The sequence below is a fragment of the Salmo salar genome, chromosome 27 (genome assembly GCF_965601325.2).
Source record: "Salmo salar chromosome 27, fSalSal1, whole genome shotgun sequence".
In the NCBI taxonomy this organism is placed as follows: Eukaryota; Metazoa; Chordata; class Actinopteri; order Salmoniformes; family Salmonidae; genus Salmo; species Salmo salar.
In genome coordinates, this window is record NC_138317.1 from 37,093,339 (window position 1) to 37,118,365 (window position 25,027).

A 25,027-nucleotide genomic window follows, 5' to 3' on the forward strand; every position below is an offset into this window, starting at 1 on the left:
CTGCATAATAACAAATGAATACTATTGTGTAGGATTAATATTACATTACAGTACAGCATATCTCTCTCTCTCTCTCTCTCTGTTGGGGGTTGGTTAGTCCAGCCTACCTTGTTGGGGTTGGTGGCGGTGAGAATCCAGACACACTGAGCGTTGGACTCATACTGGATGGGGAAGTTGGGAGAAGTGAATGTACCAGCAGGACCTTGAAGATTAGAGCCGCATGTTTTCACTGTAACAAAACGAAAAAGAGATGGAGAGAGAGAAAGGAGAGAGAGAAAGAGAAGGAGAGAGAGAAAGAGATGGAGGAGGAGAGAGGCGAGAGAGGAGAGAAGGAGAGAGAGAAAGAGATGGAGAGAGAGAAAGAGAAGGCGAGAGAGGAAGAGAAGGAGAGAGAAATAAATAATAATGGTTATTAATTTAACATTTTGACATTTAACAACCTGGCAAACAGAAAAGTTGTGGTTAATTAGAGACAGATGTTGCCAAATGCCACAGGGTGTGTGTGTCTGTGTGTGTGTGTGTGTCTGTGTGTGTGTGTGTGTGTGTGTGTGTGTGTGTGTGTGTGTGTGTGTGTGTGTGTGTGTGTGTGTGTGTGTGTGTGTGTGTGTGTGTGTGTGTGTGTGTGTGTGTGTGTGTGTGTGTGTGTGTGTGTGTGTGTGTGTAAGACAGCTCTTTAGGTCTACGGATTTGGCTCACATTGAATGCTCGTATTAATGAAATATCGGCAGAACATAGAGAAAGTCAGGCTGAATGGCCCTAAGAATACTACCAAGAATTATACTTATAAATATTCTGCCTTCTGCTATCTGAACCAGATTTGTTTCCTGCAGTCAAATTACCCTCTAGTGCCCCCATGGGAGGAATATTATAAATATTTATCATAATTTCATATTTAATCAACTATTTTTTTTTTGTTACCTCAGAAAATCCAGTGTTTCTATGTCAAACAGTTTTGTTATATTTGAGTATTCTGTGATGTACAATATATAGTGTAATATTGGGATGCAAACTCAAAATGTAATACATTTCACCTCTATATGTGACATGGTACAGGTGTCTTCTGATCTTATGGCCATTAACCATGTGTGAGGTGTATACTTCTGTTTCAAAGTAGATTTGTTAAAGACGACCAAGAAACACTGCAGTAAAAGATTAAAGAAATTGAATGGGATCTTAAGCACCTACAAATTCACATTTCATATTGTACCAATTGGAGTTTGTAACATATCATCCCCCCCCAAAAAAAATATTTTGCAGGATGTAATATATCATATGAAATGGACGTCATTGTTCACAATTGTGAACAATTTTCAGGGTCCTGTTTTGGCTCGTGAGTGCTACTTTCGAAAACCACACCATGAACCTTAAGCTATGATTTCAGTTGTCATGTACTAGCAATACCACTTCCTGCTCAGATAACTAACTTTACGACAGCCCATCGAGTTAAACTTCAAGCAAACGAAAAACCCACTAATGAACTGGAACAGCCATTAGGAATGCGTACTCTGTTATCATCCTACACTTTGACAAGTAAACGTTCCAGGAAGATCCTATTTGCTTGTCACACCAGCGGAACCTTTCCAGCAGAAAAAAAAGTTTATTCGAGGAACACCTGTGTAAAGCATGAAACCGGAACCTGTTTGTGATTGGAGGGGTTCAGTTTGAAACCATTTGATAGGTGGCTGCCTATCAGATCGCAGGCGTGGCTTTCAGATGGTTATTTTTGTAAATGTACACAATAGCTTTCATCGTGGTCAGATACAGTCACAAAAGGCTTTTGGGTAATGTCAAATACCACTACTACTACTACCACCAGGTAGACTCCCTTCACTGGTAGATACTTTCCCTTTGTGTGTGGGCAGTAATTTGTAAACAAAGTATTTGTTTTGTAGTTGTACTTTGTGAGCATTGCTACTGCAGATTCCACTGAACTCCAAGTTTTTGACGTCAACGGCCAAACACAGAGCACTTCCAGTATCAACCGCAGAACTAGAGTGAGTAGGACGGGCCTAACCATTCCATTCACTGATACCATAATGGGTGGACTGACGCTCAAAATGTTTTTACAGCTGCACCATCGAGAGCATCCTGACGGGTTGCATCACTGTTGGTATGGCAACTGCTCGGCCTCCGACCGCAAGGCACTATAGAGGGTAGTGCGTACGGCCCAGTACATCCCCGGGGCCAAGCTTCCTGCCATCCAGGACCTCTATACCAGGCGGTGTCCGGTGTCTGGCGGAGGAAGGCCCTAAAAATTGTCAAAGATTCCAGCCACCCTAGTCATAGACTGTTCTCTCTGCTACCGCACGGCAAGTGGTACCGCAGCATCAAGTCTAGGTCCAAGAGGCTTCTAAACAGCTTCTACCCTGAAGCCATAAGTCTCCTGAATAGCTAATCAAATGGCTACCCAGACTATTTGCATTGCCCCCCCCCCCCATCTTCTACGCTGCTGCTACTCTCTGTTGTTATCTATGCATAGTCACTTTAATAACTCTACCTACATGTACATATTACCTCAATTACCTCGACACCGGTGCCCCCGCACATTGACTCTGTACCAGCACCCCCTGTATATAGCCCCGCTATTGTTATTTTACTGCTGGTCTTTAATTATTTGTTATTCTTATCTCTTACTTTTTTGGGGGTATTTTCTTAAAACTGCATTGTTGGTTTGTAAGTAAGCATTTCATTGTAAGGTTTACACCTGTTGTATTCGACGCATGTGACAAATACAATTTGATTTGATTTAACTGGAAGCCAATTAGAGTGTACCCATAGGATTAAAGCAGGAAGTAAAAACCATCCGGTTCACCCTCTGCTTTATTAACATTATTTGTTGCTTTATTTCTATGTTATCCAGAGGGAGATGAGGAAGTGTTTTAGTAGTACTACGAGCCAGAGAGCCAGGCAGCTGATAAAGTCATTCCTGGGTATTTATCATGTCAGAGTCATGCTCATAATAAGAGATGTGAATGACTGCCACTTTAGAGGTTATCTAATATCCTTGAGCTGGTAAGCTACAATAAAACAAATGGCACGGTCTCTTTAATTCTCGAATTCTGACGCTAACGTTTCAAATGATCTGTACAGGAAATAATAGACATGGAGTCGATCAACTGTCTAATCAGCATCAGCTAGCTGACATGGGGAGAATACCATTAAGAAACACTGAGAGCTAGCTGACATGGGGAGAATACCATTATTAAGAAACACTGAGAGCTAGCTGACATGGGGAGAATACCATTAAGAAACATTGAGAGCAACGAGCATTCTCATTGTGGAAATAAGATGTCCTCTTCACAATACGACTTTGCTAATTAGTATTTTATTTTTAATAAAAGCAACACACTTCCTATTACAATCTCATTATCAGAGAGCAATAACAGATCCTCATCGAAACAGAAAGCAACAGTGAGAGAGAGAGAGAGATACAGACAGAGAGAATGAGAGAGAGAGATAGAGAGATACAGACAGAGAGAGTGAGAGAGAGATACAGACAGAGATAATGAGAGAAAGAGATAGACAGAGAGAGAGATACAGACAGAGAGAATGAGAGATACAGACAGAGAGAATGAGAGTGAGAGAGAGAGATACAGACAGAGAGAATGAGAGTGAGATAGAGAGAGATACAGAGAGAGAATAAGAGAGAAAGATAGACAGAGATCATGAGAGAAAGAGATAGACAAAACAGAGCGCAAATGAACGGTTAAATAGAAATGTGTGATTAACTCTGCGTACCCTTGGGCTGTCCTGAATATATAGATCTAGGCAATTTTCTGCATGATTTCAAGTGGCATCTTCCGTAATTAGTTTGTGCAGCCTTTAGCCGCAGGAACAAACAGGCACGCAGGTGATACCCAGTCAGTGATATAGTGGCCATCTAAAGGTCAGGGTACCATGGTGAGAAAGAAAGTGCTGGAAAACTTTGTAGAGAAAGGGAGAGGAGGAGAGGTGGGTGGAGGTGTGACAGGGGATCGGGGGACTGTGACACAAACAGAGGGGACAGACTCCCCAGGCTCAGTGAGGGAGGAGAGAATCTGGGGCATTATTCTGTGATAGTATGGTGCTGTAGAAGGCTATATGTGTGTGTCTCTCTCTATGTACACTACCGTTCAAAAGTTTTGGCACACTTAGATATTTCCTACACCTATGTAGATATTCCATAAAGAATCTGCCGTTGTGTGTGTATGGACTGCATGATGTGTGTAAGTATATGTTTGTTTGTGTGACAGACAGAAAGAGAAAGAAAGAGAAAGAGAAAGAGAGACAGAGAGAGAGACAGACAGACAGACAGACAGACAGAGAAAGAGAGACCAAGAGAAAGAGATAAAGAGAGAGAGAGAGAGAGAGAGAGAGAAATGGAGAACGAGAGAGAGAATTGAATTGAGAGAGAAAGAGAGAGAGACAGAGAGAAAGAGAGAACGAGAGAGAGCAAAAGCAAGAGAGAACGAGAGAGAGAATTGAATTGAGAGAGAGAGAAAGAGAGAGAGAGAAAGAGAGAGTCTGTGTGTGTACGGTATGCTTGTGTGTGTCTCTGTTTAAATGTGTCTCTGTTTGTGTGTCTGTGTATGTCTCCACCGCGGGGAGTCTTGTTCTCAGTGCTCCTGGCACCCAGTGGTGAAGGCAGCTGGCCTGATAGTAGACAGAGACCTCACACAGTGTCTAGTAACTTGGTGCTTACACACCCGATTAGACACTCACACACCCCCCCACGTCCAAGCCTGTATGTCTCACTCTAGCACAGTGTCTAAGTAGCATAGTAATAAGGTCATGAACCCTTTACCGCCCTCGTTCCCTGTGTATTTTGTTTCTCTCCATCTCTCTCTCTGTCTCTCTCTCTCTCTCACTGACTTTCTTTTTCACTCCCCATCTCTCTCCATCTCTCTCTCTCTCTCTCTCTCTCTCTCTCTCTCTCACACTCACTTTCTTTTTCACTCTCTCTCACTCACTTTCTTTTTCACTCCCTCCCTCTCTTCCTCTCTCGCTCTCTCACTGTTACTGTAGTCAACACAACAAGAGCAATATCACTAAAGCGATGAGTGAAGAGTGGTATTAAAAATTCCTCAAAGTCAGTCTCCCTAGCTAGTCCCTCCTGTCTCCATCTGTCAATGTGCTTTAGGGTGTCTTGGTCTGTTTCCACATTTACACCATGACAACCACATATGGACATAGAGAAGCAAGATGGCGCCGACAGACATGGCAGCTCTGCTTCTAGCTCCTAAGCAATTTGCAGTATTTTTTGTTGTTGTTGTGTTATTTCCTACATTATTAGCCCAGAAAGTTATTTGTGTTATTACATGCAGCCGGAAATAACTTTTGGATATCAGAGCAACGGTAATTCGCCAGCATTACAACCAGGAATACGACTTTCCAGAATTCGATCCTTTGTTTGTACCCTCCAGGGCAATTGAACTTATCTCAGAGGCTGCCGGCGGAGAAGAGGTATTTGGAGTAGACTCCTAGTCCGACTCAGGAGGCGTGCACACCATCCACCACTTCTGAGTATATTACTCACTAATGTTCAGTCTCCGGACAATAAAGTAGACGAGCTCAGGGCGAGGATCTCCTTCCAGAGAGACATCAGGGACGGTAACATACTCTGTTTCACTGAATCATTGCTCTTTCCGGATATACTGTCCCCATCCAAACAGCCAGCTGGGTTCTCAATACAGTGTGCAGACAGGAATAAAGAACTATCCAGAAAGAAGAAAGGCGGGGGTGTATGTTTCATGATTAACTACTCATGGTGTGATTGTGATAACGTACAGAAACTCAGGTCCTTTTGTTCATCCGACCTAGAATACCTCACAATCAAATGCTGACCGTACCACCTCCCAAGATAATTATTTCTGGTTATAGTCACAGCCATGTATATTCCCCCTCAAGCCGATTCCACAATGGCCCTCAAGGAACTACACTGGACTTTGTGCAAACTGGAAACCACGTATTCTGAGGCCACATTTATTGTAGCTGGGGATTTTAACAAAGCAAATTTGAGGAAAATGCTAACGAAGTTATATCAACACATTGACTGTAGTACTCACGCCACTAAAACACTCGACCACCGCTACTCCAACTTCCAGGATGCCAACAAGGCCCCCCGCCCTCACTTCGGCAAATCAGATCATGACTCCATTTTGCTCATCCCTTCCTATAGGCAGAAACTCAAACAGGAAGTACCCGTGCTAAGGTCTATTCAACGCTGGTCTGACGAATTGGAATACATGGTTCAAGATTGTTTTGATCACGCGGACTGGGATAAGTTCTGGGTAGCCTCTGAGAATGACATCGATGTATACACTGACACAGTGATTGAGTACATCAGGATGTGTATAGCGGATGTTGTTCCCACTGTGACTATTAAAACCTACCCAAATCAGAAACCGTGGATAGATGGCAGCATTCACGCAAAACTGAAATCGTGAACCACCACATTTAAACATTGCAAGGTGACTGGGAATATGGTTGAATAGAAAACAGTTTAGTTGTTCCCTCTGTAAGGCAATCAAACAGGCAAACCGTCAGTACAGAGACAAAGTGGAGTCGCAATTCAATGGCTCAGACACGAGATGTATGTGGCAGGGTGTACAGGTCTTGCTCCAAACACCTTCTTTGACAGCTTTGAGGATAACACAGTGCCACCGACATGGCCAGCTCCCAAGGACTTGTTCTCTGTAGCAGACGTGAGTAAGACATTTAACCGTGTTAACCCTCGCAGGGTTGTCGGCCCAGACGGCATCCCTAGCCGCGTCCTCAGAGCATGCGCAGACCAGCTGGCTGGAGTGTTTACGGACATATTCATTCTCTCCTTATCCCAGTCTGTTGTTCCCACTTGCTTCAAGATGTCCACCATTGTTCCTGTACCCAAGAAGGCAACGGTTACTGAACTAAATTACTATCGCCCCGTAGCACTCACTTCTTTCATCATGAAGTGCTTTGAGAGGCTAGTTAAGGATCATATCACCTCTACCTTACCTGACACCCTAGACCCACTCCAATTTGCTTACTGCCCCGATAGATCCACAGACGATGCAATCGCCATAGCTCTGCACACTGCCCTATCCCATCTGGACAAGAATGTTGTTCATTGACTATAGCTATACCTTCAACACCATAGTACTCTCCAAGCTCATCATTAAGCTTGGGGCCCTGGGTCTGAACCCTGCCTGGTACAACTGGGTCCTGGACTTCCTGACAGGCCGCCCCCAGGTGGTGAATGTATGAAACAATACCTCCATTTCGCTGATTCTCAACACAGGGGCCTCACAAGGGTATGTGTTCAGCTCCCTCCTGTACTCCCTTTTCACCCATGACTACGTGGTCACGCAAACCTCCAACTCAGTCATCAAGTTTTCAGACGACACAACAGTTGAAGGCCTGATTACCAACGAGAAAGCCTACATGGGGATTGTGAGGGCCCTGGTGGAGTGTTGCCAGGAAAACAACCTCTCACTCAATGTCAACAAAACAAAACAACGTAGATGTTTGTGGAATTCAGGAAACTGCAGATGGAGCACCCCCCTATCCACATCGACGGGACCGCAGTAGAGAAGGTGAAAAGCTTCAAATTCCTTGGCATACACATCACGGATGAACTGAAATTGTCCACCCACACAGACAGTGTGGTAAAGAAGGTGCAACAGCGTCTCTTCAACCTCAGGAGGCTGAAGAAATTTGGCTTGGCCCCTAAGACCCTCACAAACTTTTACAGATGCACAATTGAGAGCATCCGATTGGGCTGTATCACTGCCTGGTACGGCAACTGCACCGCCAGCAACACACAGTGCTCTCCAGAGGGTGGTGCGGTCTGCCCAACGCATCACCGGGGACACACTGCCTGCCCTCCAGGACACATACAGCACCCAATGTCACAGGAAGGCCAAAAAGATAAATAAGGACATCAACCATCCCAGCCATGGCCTGTTCACCCTGCTACCATTCAGAAGGTGAGGTCAGTACAGGTGCATCAAAGCTGGGACCAAGAGACTGAAAAACAGCTTATCTCTCAAGGCCATCAGACTGTTAAATAGCCATCACTAGCCGGCTACCACCCGGTTACTCAACCCTGCACCTTAGAGGCTGCTGCCCTATGTACATAGACATGGAATCACTGTTCACTTTAATAATTAAACACTATTCACTTTAATAATGTTTACATACCGCTTTACTCATTTCATATGTATATACTGTATTCCATTCTACTGTATTTTAGTCAATGCCACGCCAACATTGCTCATCCCAAAATTGATATATTTCTTAACTCAATTCTTTGACTTTAGATTTGTGTATTGTTGTGAATTGTTAGATACTATTGTGCTGTTGGAGCTAGGAACACAAGCATTTCACTACACCCGCAATAACATCTGCTAAATATGTGTATGTGACCAATAACATCTGCTGAATATGTGTATGTGACCAATAACATCTGCTAAATATGTGTATGTGACCAATAACATCTGCTGAATATGTGTATGTGACCAATAACATCTGCTAAATATGTGTATGTGACCAATAACATCTGCTAAATATGTGTATGTGACCAATAACATCTGCTAAATATGTGTATGTGACCAATAACATCTGCTAAATATGTGTATGTGACCAATAACATCTGCTGAATATGTGTATGTGACTAATATGATTTGATTTAATTTGAAATGGGATTTGTGACCGTTGAGTTTTGGGGCGGCCAGTGTCATCATGGGCTCAGAGAAACAGAATCTGTATTCTATCTAGGTGACGTATATCTAGGCATGCCTGTGTTCCGCGTCTGACAGCTCAATTACTGCTTACTAAATGAAGAGCCTTGGCTTTGCCGGCTCTGCTGTGTGCACAGCGTACCCTATAGCAAGCATGCTGAGCAGCCAAATAGAAATGATCTATACAATTAATGGATTAAGGGACACGACGGTAAGCAAACAATTCATTACTCGGCCAATGACATTCTGTCACTTTCTATCCACTACCTTCACAAATAACAGAAGGGGACAGAGTAGGGCTACATTGTCTGGTTCATCTTTCACTGAGGGATATTGGCATCCTATGTGTCGGGAGAGGCAAAATAAAGCCTCTAAAATCAGACTTTGGATGTCTTTAAGTCATTGGGTTTTTCCTATTTTTTTGTTTTGCCAAGCTAATGAATAGATCAGAAATCCTCTACTTTGTGTTATCATCTCTTTTAATTGTGAACTTTTCACAAATTCAGCTCTCCCAGAGAGGGATGGCAACCAAGCCAGGGAGATAAGCCGCCACTTCAAGACATCAAGATATTTAGCTGTTTGTTGTTGATAAAACTCCCTGCATTTTTCACTGTTGATAAAACGCCCTGCGTGTTTCACTGCTAATAAAACGCCCTGCACTTTTCACTGCTGATAAAACTCCCTGCACTTTTCACTGCTGATAAAACTCCCTGCACTTTTCACTGTTGATAAAACGCCCTGCACGTTTCAATGTTGATAAAACTCCCTGCACGTTTCATTGTTGATAAAACGCCCTGCACATTTCATTGTTGATAAAACTCGCTGCACATTTCACTGTTGATAAAACTCCCTGCACGTTTCATTGTTGATAAAACTCCCTGCGTGTTTCACTGTTGATAAAACGCCCTGCACGTTTCATTGTTGATAAAACACCCTGAACGTTTCACTGTTGATAAAACTCCCTGCACTTTTCACTGTTGATAAAACGCCCTGCACGTTTCAATGTTGATAAAACACCCTGCACGTTTCATTGTTGATAAAACACCCTGAACGTTTCATTGTTGATAAAACTCCCTGCGTGTTTCACTGTTGATAAAACTCCCTGCACGTTTCACTGTTGATAAAACTCCCTGCACGTTTCACTGTTGATAAAACGCTCTGCACGTTTCATTGTTGATAAAACACCCTGCACGTTTCACTGTTGATAAAACTCCCTGCACGTTTCATTGTTGATAAAACACCCTGCACGTTTCACTGTTGATAAAACTCCCTGCACGTTTCATTGTTGATAAAACTCGCTGCACGTTTCACTGTTGATAAAACGCTCTGCACGTTTCATTGTTGATAAAACGCTCTGCACGTTTCATTGTTGATAAAACTCGCTGCACGTTTCACTGTTGATAAAACTCGCTGCACGTTTCACTGTTGATAAAACTCGCTGCACGTTTCACTGTTGATAAAACTCGCTGCACGTTTCACTGTTGATAAAACGCCCTGAACGTTTCACTGTTGATAAAACGCCCTGTAATTTCACTGTTGATAAAACGCCCTGAACGTTTCACTGTTGATAAAACGCCCTGAACGTTTCACTGTTGATAAAACGCCCTGAATGTTTCACTGTTGATAAAACGGCCTGTACTTTCACTGTTGATAAAACGCCCTGAACGTTTCACTCGTTTCACTTGTTTTCTCTCCTATTTTTGGTGTTTTATGTCCACCGACATTCAGGCTGACCTTCTCCTGGGGGAAAAGGAGCCAATTCAGCAGGAGGAATAAAGATTAGCTGGTCTGACTGGCGACTTGCAGGAACGGGAGGAACAAACCTACAAAACTATCGCCACTGAGAATGATCAATGACATCATTAACCCTGAGCCAAGGTACTTTGCCTTTTTCCCTTCCTGTTTCAGCTCCTAATGTTTCCGCACACACAAACAGGAGTAATCTCATCTCACACACCTACACACACGGACAGAGAGAGGAAGAGAGAGAGAGAGAGAGAGAGACGCACACACAATGGGAAAGTGGTTGCAGAATATTGCCTGCCTATTTCAAGGTGTAATTTGCAATACTGTCCACAGTAAAACTCGTAATACATCATTTACAGCCAGAAGCAGTGCTCTACACAGGATAGTTTTATTTTTTTATTTAACTAGGCAAGTCAGTTAAGAACAAATTCATATTTACAAATGACGGTCTACCTCGGACGACGCTGGGCCAATTATGCACCGCCCTATGGGACTCTCAATCACGGCCGGTTGTGATGCAGCCTGGCATCAAACCAGGGTCTGTAGTGATGCCTCTAGCACTGAGATGCAGTGCCTTAGACCACTGCACCACTCGGGAGCCCCAGTTAGGAAGCCCCGTTTTATTGCCATATATTTATACATGAATCACATCAATGATCCACCGTGTACAGATGTTTTAGTAGCTCAGGATTATAATTATATTATATTATTATTCAATATATATTTTTTATTATATCACTGCTAATTAAAAGTGTTTCTTTAATAGTTTTAAAGAAATAAAAGCTGGATGTCCTGACACTTTCTAACTTATACTTTAACTTTACAATGATTTGAAGTATTACACTACATTAAAAGTATATTATGTACTGTATTGTTGAATTTGAAGTCTCTCTAATCGACAGTCTGTCTTTGGATGCGTCCCAAATGGTAGCCTATTTCCTATATACACTACGTGACCAACAGTATGTGGACACTTGCTTGTCTCATTCCAAAATCATGGGTATTAATATGGAGTTGGTCCCCCCTTTGTTGCTATAACAGCTTCCATCCTTCTGGGGAGGCTTTCCACTAGATGTTGGAACATTGCTGCGGGGATTTGCTTCCATTCAGCCACAAGAGCAATAGTGAGGTCGGGCACTGATTTTGGGGCGATTAGGCCTGGCTCGCAGTCGTCAATTCATGACGAAGGTGTTCAATGGGGTTGAGGTCAGGGCTATGTACGGGCCAGTCAAGTTCTTCCACACCGATCTCGACAAGATATTTCTGTATGGACCTCACTTTGTGCACGGGGGCATTGTCATGCTGAAACATGAAAGGGCCTTCCCCAAACTGTTGCCACAAACAGAATCGTCTAGAATGTCATGTTAAGATTTCCCTTCACTGGAACTAAAGGGCCTAGCCCGAACCATGAAAAACAGCCCCAGACCATTATTCCTCCTCCACCAAATTTACAGTTGGAACTACAGTATGCTTTGGGGCAGGTAGCGTTCTCCTGGCATCCGCCAAACCCAGATTCATCTGTAGTTGGTGGTCAGATGGTGAAGCATGATTCAACACTCCAGAGAACTTGTTTCCACTGGTCCAGAGTCCAATGGCGAGATTTACATCCCTCCAGCCGACACTTGGCATTGCACATTTTGATCTTAGGCTTGTGTGCTGCTGCTCGGCCATGAAAACCGATTTCATGAAGCTCCCGATGAACAGTTCTTGTGCTGACGTTGCTTCCAGAGGCAGTTTGGAACTTGGTAATGAGTGTTGCAACTGAGAACAGACGATTTGTACTCACTATGCACTTCAGCACTCGGCGGTGGAACAGTTGAATGTCACTGAGCTCTACAGTAAGGCCATTCAACTGCCAATTTTTGTCTATGGCTGTGTGCATGGCTGTGTGCTCAATTTTTTACACCTGTCAGCAACAGGTGTTGCTGAAATAGCCGAATCCACTAATTTCAAGGGGTGTCCAGATACATTTGTATATATAGTGCATTACTTTTGATTAGACCACTAAGGGCCCTGGTCAAAAGTAGTGCACTAAATAGGGAATATATTATCTTCTAATTAAGTCCAACTGGCAGTGGTTACAGCAATGTTATACGTTGTGATATCATAAACTGCCTGTGTATATTTAGTCATATCAACACTGGTCCCCACCTCTTCCATGCTTCAAAGACACTGCTAATCAGAGTAAAGTAAAGAAAAAAGTCTGAAGAATGCGTCAGCATATGGGCCTAACCATCTGTCAGTTTTTTTGTCATTTGGCCATATGGCTCTAGTGTTTACTTGCGTAATGTAAATGCACTGAGATATGGTGGCAGATAAGTCATTTGTGGAACACAAGGACGTTGCAGAGACAAGAAACAAGATTCGCCAAGAGTGCCTGTGATTCACTTGTTTTGGTATACAGTAGTGAGCTGTTACGCTTTGGTTTGACGGGAGGTTTATCAAAGTTTCCACTTGCCAAATTGGTTATGCTTCATTGGCCAATAGAGAGGCTGTCAAATCGAATGTTCAAACTGAAAATGATTCAATGACTGCAACGTTTTAGCATAACTTCTCCATCGAACGCCATTCTGTCACTGATTAACCATCAGCTCAAATAGAATCAGGGGAGAACACTGTAAAAGTCAGAGAACAGGATTACTCCACAAAGTATCATCATACTGTAGCTGCATCAAGAGAATACTTTTAGAGTTCAGGATAATTCATTTTCATACATTTTGACCCTTGACCTACTGTACGAAGCTGTACAAAGCTCTAATTGCCTCCCCCTCTGAGGGAACACAACAGCAGCACTAAGTATGAAACATTTTAGACTGCTATATTTGAAAAACAACATTAATCAAATCCAACTAAAGAGTGTGAAATGGTTTGAAGAATCCAGGTGGGTTTTAAAGTGAAAGGTCCAGGCACTCAGGTGGGTTTTAAAGTGAAAGGTCCTGGCACTCAGGTGGGTTTTAAAGTGAAAGGTCCAGGCACTCAGGTGGGTTTTAAAGTGAAACATCCAGGCACTCAGGTGGGTTTTAAAGTGAAAGGTCCAGGCACTCAGGTGGGTTTTAAAGTGAAAGGTCCTGGCACTCAGGTGGGTTTTAAAGTGAAAGGTCCTGGCACTCAGGTGGGTTTTAAAATGAAAGGTCCAGGCACTCAGGTGGGTTTTAAAGTGAAAGGTCCTGGCACTCAGGTGGGTTTTAAAGTGAAACATCCAGGCACTCAGGTGGGTTTTAAAGTGAAAGGTCCAGGCACTCAGGTAGTAATTTAAGTGAAATGTCCAGGCACTCAGGTGGGTTTTAAAATGAAAGGTCCAGGCACTCAGGTAGTAATTTAAGTGAAATGTCCAGGCACTCAGGTGGGTTTTAAAGTGAAATGTCCAGGCACTCAGGTGGGTTTTAAAATGAAAGGTCCAGGCACTCAGGTAGTAATTTAAGTGAAATGTCCAGGCACTCAGGTGGGTTTTAAAGTGAAATGTCCAGGCACTCAGGTGGGTTTTAAAGTGAAAGGTCCTGGCACTCAGGTGGGTTTTAAAGTGAAAGGTCCAGGCACTCAGGTGGGTTTTAAAGTAAAAGGTCGAGGAGTCTCTTAGGTGGGTTTTAAAGTGAAACGTGTAGGTATTTTTGATATGCTCTATGCCCAGCAAATAAGCCTTATTAATATACAGTTGAAGTCGGAAGTTTACATACACTTAGGTTGGAGTCATTAAAAGTCGTTTTTCAACCACTCCACAAATGTCTTGTTAACAAACTATAGTTTTGGCAAGTCGGTTAGGACATCTACTTTGTGCATGACACAAGTAATTTTCCAATAATTGTTTACATCATGGGAAAATCAAAAGAAATCAGCCAAGACCTCAGAAAAAAATTGTAGACCTCCACAAGTCTGGTTCATCCTTGGGAGTAATTTCCAAATGCCTGAAGGTACCATGTTCATCTGTACAAAGAGTATTACACAAGTATAAACACCATGTGTCCTAGAGATGAACATACTTTGGTGCGGAAAGTGCAAATTAATCCCAGAAGAACAGCAAAGGACCTTGTGAAGATGCTGGAGGAATCAGGTACAAAAGTATCTATATCCACAGTAAAACGAGTCCTATATCGACATAAACTGAAAGGCCGCTCAGCAAGGAAGAAGCCACTGCTCCAAAACCGCCATAAAAAAATCCAGACTACGGTTTGCAACTGCACATGGGTACAAACATCGTACTTTTTGGAGAAATGTCCTCTGGTCTGATGAAACAAAAATAGAACTGTTTGGCCATAATGACCATTGTTATGTTTGGAGGAAAAAGGGGGAGGCTTGCATGCCGAAGAACACCATCCCAACCGTGAAGCACAGGGGTGGCAGCATCCTGTTGTGGGGGTGTATTGCTGCAGGAGGGACTGGTGCACTTCACAAAATAGATGGCATCATGAGGAAAGGAAAATTATGTGGATATATTGAAGCAACATCTCAAGACATCAGTCAGGAAGTTAAAGCTTGGTCGCAAGTGGGTCTTCCAAATGGGCCATGACAGAACAAACTGATCTGCCACCAGGTATTACTTAGGCAAACAGCAAGCTTAGCTTTAATAAAACAGGATATAGCACCTTTCCTAAATATCAAATGTATCTATGTGAATAGTGTATAAGAAGTTTTTTTTTGTCTCTTGGTGTCTTAACAGTAAATGTCTTTCTTATTTTTTATTTAATTTAACATTGTATTTGTGTTGTGTTGTCTACAACTGTTCTGTACTGTATTTGATGTTTTGTGTGGACCCCAGGAAGAGTCACTGCTGCATGAGCAAGACTTAATGGGGATCCTAAGAGAAAAGCAGAAACAGGGGTCATATTAACCTCTCTAGGGTAGGGGGCAGTATTTTCACGGCCGGATGAAAAACGTACCCAAATTAAACGGCCTACTACTCAGGCCCAGGAACTAGAATATGCATATTATTAGTATTTGGATGGAAAACACTCTAAAGGTTCTAAAACTGTTTGAATGATGTCTGTGAGTATAACAGAACTCATATGGCAGGCAAAAACCTGAGAAAAATCTAAATAGGAAGTGTGAATTCTGGTGCCTGTAGTCCTTTCAAGACATTGCCTATCGAACATACAGTGACTTAGGGTTCATTTTGCACTTCCTAAGGCTTCCACTAGATGTCAACAGTCTTTAGAAAGTTGTTTGAGGCGTCTATGATGAACAGAGAGCGAACAGAGGAAGTTGGAAGTTGTTGACTCAGGAAAGTACTGGTGTTCATTGGCGCGCGTTCAATTGAGAGTTAGCTGTGTTCCAAAACGTTTTTCAAGACATTGCAATCGTCCGGTTGGAATATTATTGAAGTTCTAAGTGATAAAGGCCCTAAAGATTGATGTTATACAACGTTTGACATGTTTGAACGAATGTAAATATAACTATTTTTACTTTTCATCGTGACATTTTCCTCGCGCTTCCTACATTTGAAGTAGCTAACTGAACGCGCTAACAACAAGGAGCTATTTGGACATAAATTATGGACTTTATCAAACAAAACAACATTTATTGTGGACCTGGGATTCCTGGAAGTGCCTTCTGATGAAGATCATCAAAGGTAAGTGAATATTTCTAATGCTATTTATGATTTTAGATGACTCCAAAATGGTGGGTATCTGTATTGCCTAGTGTATTTTTCTGAGCGCTGTACTCAGATTATTGCAAAGTGTGCTTTCCTCGTGAAGCTTTTTTGAAATCTGTCACAGCGTTTGCATAAAGGAGATGTTCATCTATAATTCTTTGAATAACAGTTTAATATTTTATCAACGTTTATGGTGAGTATTTTTGTAAATTGTTGTGCTGCACGCGCCAATGTAAAATGGGGTTTATGGATATAAATATGAACTTTATCGAACAAAAAAATGCATGTATTGTGTAACATGATGTCCTAGGAGTGTCATCTGATGAAGATCGTCAAAGGTTAGTGCATAATTTTAGCTGGTTTTCTGGTTTTTGTGACGCCTGTCCTTGCTAGGAAAATGGCTGTGTGCTTTTTCTTGTGTTGGAACTGTCCTAACATAATCTAACTTTATGCTTTCGCCATAAAGCCTTTTTGAAATTGGACAATGTGGTTACATTAAGGAGACGTGTACCTTTAAAATGGTGTAAAATAGTCGTATGTTTGAGAACTTTGAATTATGACATTTTGTGGTTTTGAAATTGGCACTCTGATTTTTCACTGGCTGTTGAATAGTGTGAACCGTGGGTGGGACGCTAGCGTCTAATTTGACAGACTCCAGAGACATGGGACTTATTAGACAGTCACCAGAGACATGGGACTTATTAGACAGTCCAGAGACAGGGGATTATTAGGGACTTATTAGACAGACTCCAGAGACATGGGTCTTGTTAGGCACTCCAGAGACATGGGACTAATTAGACAGTCCAGAGACAGGGGACTTAATAGACACACACCAGAGACATGGGTCTTATTAGACACACACCAGAGACATGGGTCTTATTAGACAGTCCAGAGACATGGGTCTCATTAGACACACACCAGAGACATGGGTATCCTATGGGCATTGATCAGGCCAGTCAGTGTACAGGTTTGCATCACAGCCAGACAAGTAACACGAAAAACAATCAAGAGGTGAATGCTTAATTAATGATGGGGGGAGGGGGGAAGGGAGAGAGAGAGAGAGGCTAAAGACTGTCTGATCTCCCAGTATGATCCAGAAAAGACAATAAAGACCAGTTGGATAGCACATAACCTGAGCATGGGGCAATTGGAAGGCAGAGGGAAGGGTATGGAAGATGCTGGAAGTTTACGGATCCACAAATGTGGGTCGTCCTAATCAGTCCAGAGACCTCATGGTGGTAGTCTGGGATTGGTTGATCAATGTGTGTGTGTCACAAAAAAAGGACCAGGCACACAGGTGGTACAGGTACCCAAAATAACCTGTCTGCCTGTCACACCAACCCTCCCCTGTGGAAACACTGACTGATCAAACCTCAGCGTATCTCTGATACATTGCTATATCATGAACATTAGACTAAATACAGAATTCTCTTTCAAATCAATCTCACAGCCAAACCAAGCCCCCAAAATGTCTGTCAGTTGAAAATGACAAAGTAGCCTGACATTTCATTTCCATGAGTGCTCCATATCTACATTCTCCATACATTTTGGGACCCAGGAGCCAAGGGTTGCTTCCCCAAAATGGCACCATATTCCCTACATAGTGTACCACTTTTGACCAGGGCCCTATGAGCTCTAGTCAAAAGTAGTGCATTAAATAAGGAATAGGCTGCCATTTGGTAGGGAGGCAGACATGCAGGCAGTTGTCAGGGACGCTAACTGACCTTTGCAGACGGGGCGGTGGTCACTCCAGGCAGCGAACACCTCGGCCACCCTCTGACAGGTGATGGTCTTAGAGCCCTGCAGCACATGGTCCTCATCACAGAGGAACTGGACGGTGGCCCCGATGCTGTTGTTGAGAGAGGGAACACACACACACACACACACACACAAAGCCTAAGTACTATATTTCTGTAATAACACAACAACGTGTGTTATTGAACTAGAAAAACCTCATACCTCAATACATCTGCAAACAATCTCATCTTTTATTTTCCTACACTTCAAAAAAATGCCTGTTTTGAGAGACCTTCGATTTGTTTGAAGCTCAAACTCATGGCTCGGGTAAGATAATTCAAAATCCTTCAGATGAAATGCATTCAGAAACTATTCACCTTGTTCAGATTAACACAAACATGATTCAAAAAATAAAATTGCGACTCACACTGAAAGAGATTGTGTGATGTTACAGAGAAATAAGCCATAATTGAAAGGGTAAAAAGTAAGCGTGGCGCAGCGGTCTAAGGCAGTGCATCACAGTGCAAGAGGCGTCACTTCAGACCCTGGTTTGATTCCAGGCTGTATCACAACCGGCCGTGATTGGGAGTCCCATAGGGTGGCGCACAATTGTTGTCCGGGGTAGGCCGTCATTTTAAATAAGAATGTGTTCTTTAACTGACTTGCCTAGTTAAATAAAGGTTACATTAAAAAAACGTGTTATTATTGGCATCTCTTAGTTCTATTCAAATAGAATACATTCTCCAATGTCATCATCACAGCTAGACTCATCAGGGTCTGTATTCATCAAGAGTCTCAGAGTAGGAGTGCTGATCTAGGAGCAGCTTCCTCAGGTCCATTCATTAGAATCTATAAGGCTACACTGATCCTAGATTAGATCAGCACTCCTACTGGGAGATGCTTTATGACTACGGGCCCTGAGCTCAATACTGGCCTTATACGTTTTTCACCCATTGAGATGCTGCTGTCAATAATCCACAGTGAAGTGGTGTGTGTGACATTGAATGAACACTTGAAGATGAGAGGCGAGGGAGAGAAGTGAATCACATTCAGTTGGAGCGATATTAGAGGCTAGTGTCGTAATCAGGTTGAACTGTATTACTGGGCTGTGTCACGCTCATGGCACTTCCTTCATACTGATACCTGAGTACCTTCCGTCTACAATCCATGTCCATTGACCTTCAACTGTCAATGACAGGCGATGGGGCCCTCGGAGACTATAGGATGCAGAGCTTTTTTCTTTTCTTGTGAAGGACCAATCATCTTTGCTTTACTTATCTGCCTTGTCTAGGAATATAAATAACTCAGAAATAACATAATATTTGTTTTCTTTTTTGTTATTCTTTGTAGTTGTGGTGAGCACCATGTATGTACAGGTAACTGCCAAAGTAATGAAAAGACTTGAGTTAATGAGGGATACAAACTATATTGAAAGCAGGTGCTTCTACACAGGTGGGGTTCTTGAGTTAATTAAGCAATTAACATCCCATCATGCTTAGGGTCATGTATAAAAATGTTGGGCAGGCCATTATTTTATCTGCAATGGCTATGCCCCCATCCATAGAGTATGGGTGGTCACTGAATGGTTTGATGAGCATGAAAATTATGTAAACCATATTCCATGTCCGTCTCAGTCACCAGATCTCAACCCAATTGAACACTTATGGGAGATTTTGGAGTGGCGTCTGAGACAGCGTTTTCCAACATCATTAAAAAAAACATACAATTATGGAATTTCTTGTGGAAGAATGGTGTCGCATCCCTCCGACAGAGGTCCAGACACTTGTAGAATCTATGCCAAGTTGCATTGAAGCTGTATTGGTGACTCGTGGTGGCCCAACACCCTATTAAGACACTTTATGTTGGTGTTTCCTTTTGGCAGATACCTGTATAAGCCACCTGAGAGGTGCGTAGGGTTCCCAAAATTCCCAGGATCTGCAGAAAACCTGGTTGGTGAAGATTTCCTGCTAATTACCTTCTGATTCATGGAATCTTCCAAATGGGATTTCTGGGAAACCTGGGAATTTGGGAAAGTTACAGGAATTTTGCAATCGTAGAGGTGCCCTGACACAGCCTGTACAAAACCAGTGTCCTAACACAGCCTGTACAAAACCAGTGTCCTGACACAGCCTGTACAAAACCAGTGTCCTGCCTCTCCGGGCCCAGTGGGTGGTGCGATGTTAGTAAGGGTCCATTCTTCACCCCAACATGACCTACCTAAAGTCAGAGTTTCTCCGGGCCCAGTGGGTGGTGCGATGTTAGTAAGGGTCCATTCTTCACCCCAACATGACCTACCTAAAGCCTGAGCCCATCCTCTTGCCGTTCTCTGGCTCCCCCGGGTCGGGACAAGAGTTGGACGCCTGCTTGATGCCCCCCTCATTCACTGGACAGGGGGAGATAAGAGCAGAGCATTATGACATATACAGGAGAGCAGTCAGAGGGCCAGAGAAAGAGGACAAGGGGTTCTATCTCATGCTGGCCCTGTGCCTCTGTTCTTAAACAATAATCACCACACCAACACTTAGCATGTACATGGTCTTAGATGAACAGCAAGATGGTGGAGGAGAAGCGACGCTGAGAGGACAGTAGACTTACATGGACCATCTAGATTCTAGAATATGGCACTGGTTTCTCTGGGATATCATGTTAATTATAGCTAAATATTCATGCACTACGTTCGTCACATCCCACTGGACACACACTGGTTGAACCAATGTGGAATAGACATTGAATTGACATCTGTGCCTAGTGGGATACTACATTTCAATATTCCAATAAGAATGAAAGGGCATGGTAATTCATAGGAATGTAGGGTTTTTGAAAGGTTAGACGTTTAGATACTGTTGCTCTGCATGGATGAATAAGGTGAACCCTATCCTCTTCACTGACCAGTGACTCTATGGTACTCTCGCTATGTGCTGAGTACATTGGAGCTGGACGTGCTTGTAGGAAATGAGGTAAGAGCAGCATTGACCTTAGCATCCATGGAGTTTCATGTTTTATTAATGTACTTTCATTTTTCTCCTCTGAGCTTTACGACTGTTGTGGTGGTGGTGGTCACGGGCCTTGTGGGTGACATGAGGATGATTCATTTGGATCACTTTCCATCTGAGGCTGAGAGTGGAGTGTCAGTTTTCATTTTCCCTGTGACTGAACCCCACTCACACCATGGGCCATTAACGTTCTCCACTCACCCTGGTCTGACTAGAGGGAGAGGAAAGGAGGGGAGAGGGAGAGGAGGGAGAGGAGAGGTATTTTGGTATTTTATTAGGATCCCCATTAGCTGTTGTGAAAGAACACAGAACATGACATAATACAGAATATTAAAAGAGGAGAGGAGAAGAGAGAGAGAAGAGTGGGAGGAGAGCGGGAGAGGAGTGGGAGAGGAGTGGGAGAGGAGAGGGAGAGGAGTGGGAGGAGAGAGAGGGAGGAGTGGGAGAGGAGTGGGAGAGGGAGAGGAGAGGGAGAGGAGTGGGAGGAGAGAGGGAGAGGAGTGGGAGAGGGAGAGGAGAGGAGTGGAAGGAGAGAGGGAGAGGAGTTGGAGAGGGAGAGGAGTGGGAGGAGAGAGGGAGAGGGAGAGGAGTGGGAGAGGGAGAGGAGTGGGAGAGGGAGAGGGAGAGGGAGAGGAGAGGAGTGGGACAGGAGAGGGAGAGGGAGAGGGAGGAGAGAGGAAGCGGAGTGGGAGAGGAGTGGGAGAGGGAGAGGAGAAGAGTGGGATGAGAGAGGGAGAGGAGTGGGTGAGGGAGAGCAGATGAGTGGGAGAGGGGGCGGAGAGAGGAAGAGGAGTTGGAGGAGCGAGGGAGAGGAGTGGGAGAGGAGTGGGAGAGGAGAGGAGTGGGAGGAGAAAGGGAGAGGAGTTGGAAAGGGAGAGGAGTTGGAGAAGGAGAGGAGTGGGAGGCGAGAGGGAGAGGAGTGGGAGAGGAGAGGAGTTGTAGAGGGAGAGGAGTGGGAGGAGAGAGGGAGAGGAGTGGGATAGGAGAGGGAGAGGGAGAGGAGTGGGACAGAGAGAGGAGAGGAATGTGATGAGAGAGGGAGAGGAGTGGGACAGGGAGAGGAGAGAAGGGGGAGGAAAAAGGGAGGAGAAGGGAGGAGAGGAGAGGAGAGGAATGTGATGAGAGAGGGAGAGGAGTGGGACAGGGAGAGGAGAGAAGGGGGAGGAAAAAGGGAGGAGAAGGGAGGAGAGGAGAGGAGAGGAGAGGAGAGGAGAGGAGAGGAGAGGAGAGGAGAGAAGAGGGGAGGAGGGGAGAGGAGAGAAGAGAGAAGAGGGAAGAGACAGGGAGTAGAGGGAGAGGAAAAGGGGAGGAGAGAAGAGATGAGAGAAGAGGGAAGAGGAGAGGAGAGAATAGAGAAGAGGGAAGAGAGGGAGAGAAGAGGGGAGGAGAGATGAGAGAAGACGGTAGAGGAGAGGAGAGAAGAGAGAAGAGAGAAGAGGAAAGAGGAGAGAAGAGAGAAGAGGGAAGAGGGAAGAGAGGGAGAGAAGAGGGGAGGAGAGATGAGAGAAGAGGGTAGAGGAGAGGAGAGATGAGAGAAGAGGGTACAGGAGAGGAGAGATGAGAGAAGAGGGTAGAGGAGAAGAGAGAAGAGGGTAGAGGAGAGAAGAGAGAAGAGAGAAGAGGAGAGATGAGAGAAGAGGGTAGAGGAGAAGAGAGAAGAGGGTAGAGGAGAGGAGAGAAGAGAGAAGAGGAGAGATGAGAGAAGCGGGAAGAGGAGAGAAGAGAGAAGAGGGAAGAGGAGAGAAGAAGGAAGAGAGGGAGAGAAGAGGGGAGGAGAGAAGAGATGAGAGAAGAGGGGAGAAGAGAGAAGAGAGAAGAGAAAAGAGAGAAGAGAGAAGAGGGAAGAGGAGAGAAGTGAGAAGAGGAAAGAGGAGAGAGAGGGAGAGGGGAGGAGAGGAGAGAAGAGAAGAGAGAAGAGGGAAGAGGAGAGAAGAGAGAAGAGGGAAGAAAGGGAAAGAAGAGGGGAGGAGGGGAGAGGAGAGAAGAGAGAAGAGAGAAGAGGGAAGAGAGGGAGAGAAGAGGGAGAGAAAGAAGCAGGGCTAGTGTCTACACCAAGCTGTCTGACCATGCATCTCAATGTTTTACAGTTGTTTATGACTTTCAGATAGAATGTGCATTTTAATTAAATTAGTATCGCTGTGATAAAGACTATGGTCCTGAGGGGTTGGAAGTATTTTGTATTCTTTTTGAAGTTCAGGTTAATATTAAAACCGTAGTCAAACTGAATTACCATTTTGTGTTGCTCGCTAAGCAACCTCTTCGTAAGAGACATGTATACTACCAACACAGGGACATCTCTGTCAATAGAAAACCATGTCCATTCACATCTCCTTCCCAAAATAGCTCTATGGCGTAATGACAAGCATACTCAAGTCTTGCCACACTTAGTTTTCCTAACAGGTCTTCTAGGATGTTCTTCCAGCTGTCCTGTCCTCTCTATCTCTATCTGCACAGATGTTGTCCATTACTATTGATGTGTCTATGTGGCATGACATGAACACTCCGCTGAGTGCTGATCCTCCGATCCGCCAGTCCTAGCTCCATCTCTGGGTCTTGTTTATCTGCTGCCTAATGGGGGATGCCAGTACATAGGGTCAGAAAGCAGATAGCTAGCTTGCATAATTCATAATGATGGTGAATTAGATGGGTGATCAGTGGCTGGGTCTACGACACAATGGCATGTGTTCCAGATGGCATTCCACTCCCTATATCAGGGGTCTCCAACCTTTTCTAGCATAAAAGCTACTTTTCAAAATGTAAACAGCGAGCTACTCATTTTTTTTCAAGCTTTCAAATAGGCACATTCTTCTCTTCCCCATGTCCTTAGTGTACAATATACAGTGTACCTGGTAAAATAATGGTTAATAAACGAGTCTAGATGACTCTAAATGGGGCCCTATAACTGTTTTCTCCGTTTTATTTTTCCTGGATTTATATTTTTAGTTTTGTTTTTAACTCTCAAAATTACAATTGTTCACAGATAAAAAAAACTATATATGTTGTTCTGAGTCCATGACAACGCTTAAATCACCTACTTTTTGGTCTAGAAGAAAACTAACACATTTAAATTTTTGAGTGTAATTCCCCTTTAATTGCACATCTAGCCCTTTAATTGCGCATCTGGCTCTTTAAATGCTTCTGGCCCTTTAATTGCGCATCTACCAGAGAGGAATGTGCCGGTCTAGTGATGGTTCTGTACTGGTGCTGCTCATTTTATGGGAAAGTTTGCAAATAAAAAATAATCAAAACAAATGATTTACTTACTCATTGTATACTTCTGCCAGGTAAGCCTACTTTGCAGTTATTATTTAATTGAGAAGCTTTTGGGGAAATTATTTCTGTCAATATACAAAATGGTTATCACATCATCTGGCTACACATGGAGTAACAGACAAACACGCCCACCACACAGACAGACAGGGACAATATTGCTGGAAATTAATTGGCAGATATTGTGTTAGATTTGGGCTTTTTTAAGCCAATAGTGGCTAACCCGGGGTGGGATGATATCAATGTTGCATTGATTAGATAGTAGCCGGGAACTTAAGGTGTCTGATACTTGTGAGATTTGTTTATGACATTATGCGGTGGAAAACAAAGAATTGCATTTACTTTCAGAATTGTTTGGCGAACTACTCATATGTGGGCTGCGAGCTACTGGTAGCTCACGATCGACCTGTTGGAGACACCTGCCCTATATAGTGCACTACTTTTAACTAGAACCCTCTGGGCACTGAGTCCTATGCGCCCTGATCAATAGTAGTGCACCACATAGGAAATAGGATGACATTTGGAATGTACACAATATCCTGATTCTTGATTCCTGATTCCTGATTCCTATATAATTTCTGTTGGGTTCAGTACGAGGAGCACGTCATGTTCGGATGAAGACAGGAACCAATAGGACAGAAGGAGGAACGGAGGGAGCACACAAGCATTTAATAGAAGAGAGATAGATCCATGGCACTTTAATGTTCAGGGACTGTAATGAAATGGACCCCAAGACCATAAAACAGCCTCAAAACGTCAGCTGGGGAGCAGTTAGAAAATGTGTCTTCAGAAATGCAGTAGGGCTTATCTTGAAAAACAGTGAAAAGGGTCTTATACAACCCATGTTGTTTTAATACATATTGAAAGGGATTTTTCAGATTTTTGTTTTAAACAAATAGTGAGGTAGGATGGCAGTGGAGTAAGAAAGAGATATATTATGTCAAATGGCAACAGACTGGATGATAGTGGGGTAAAATAGAGAGAGATTGTATCAG

General features: G+C 43.5%; 1 protein-coding gene across 2 annotated transcripts in view; it reads right to left on the reverse strand.

Annotated features, from left to right (window-relative positions):
- The window catches only part of LOC106588997 (CUB and sushi domain-containing protein 3), a 347,202-nt gene extending 326,507 nt beyond the window's left edge, over positions 1–20,695 (reverse strand). For both annotated transcript variants that reach the window (XM_045709277.2, XM_014178612.3), the window contains exons 1-3: positions 20,065–20,695; positions 17,757–17,881; positions 108–229 (exon numbers count right to left, since the gene is read on the reverse strand). In XM_045709277.2, the coding sequence (XP_045565233.2) occupies positions 108–229; positions 17,757–17,881; positions 20,065–20,081 (264 nt within the window). In that variant the 5' untranslated portion in view covers positions 20,082–20,695. The remainder of the gene's footprint in view (positions 1–107; positions 230–17,756; positions 17,882–20,064) is intronic.
- Positions 20,696–25,027: the final 4,332 nt, after the last annotated feature.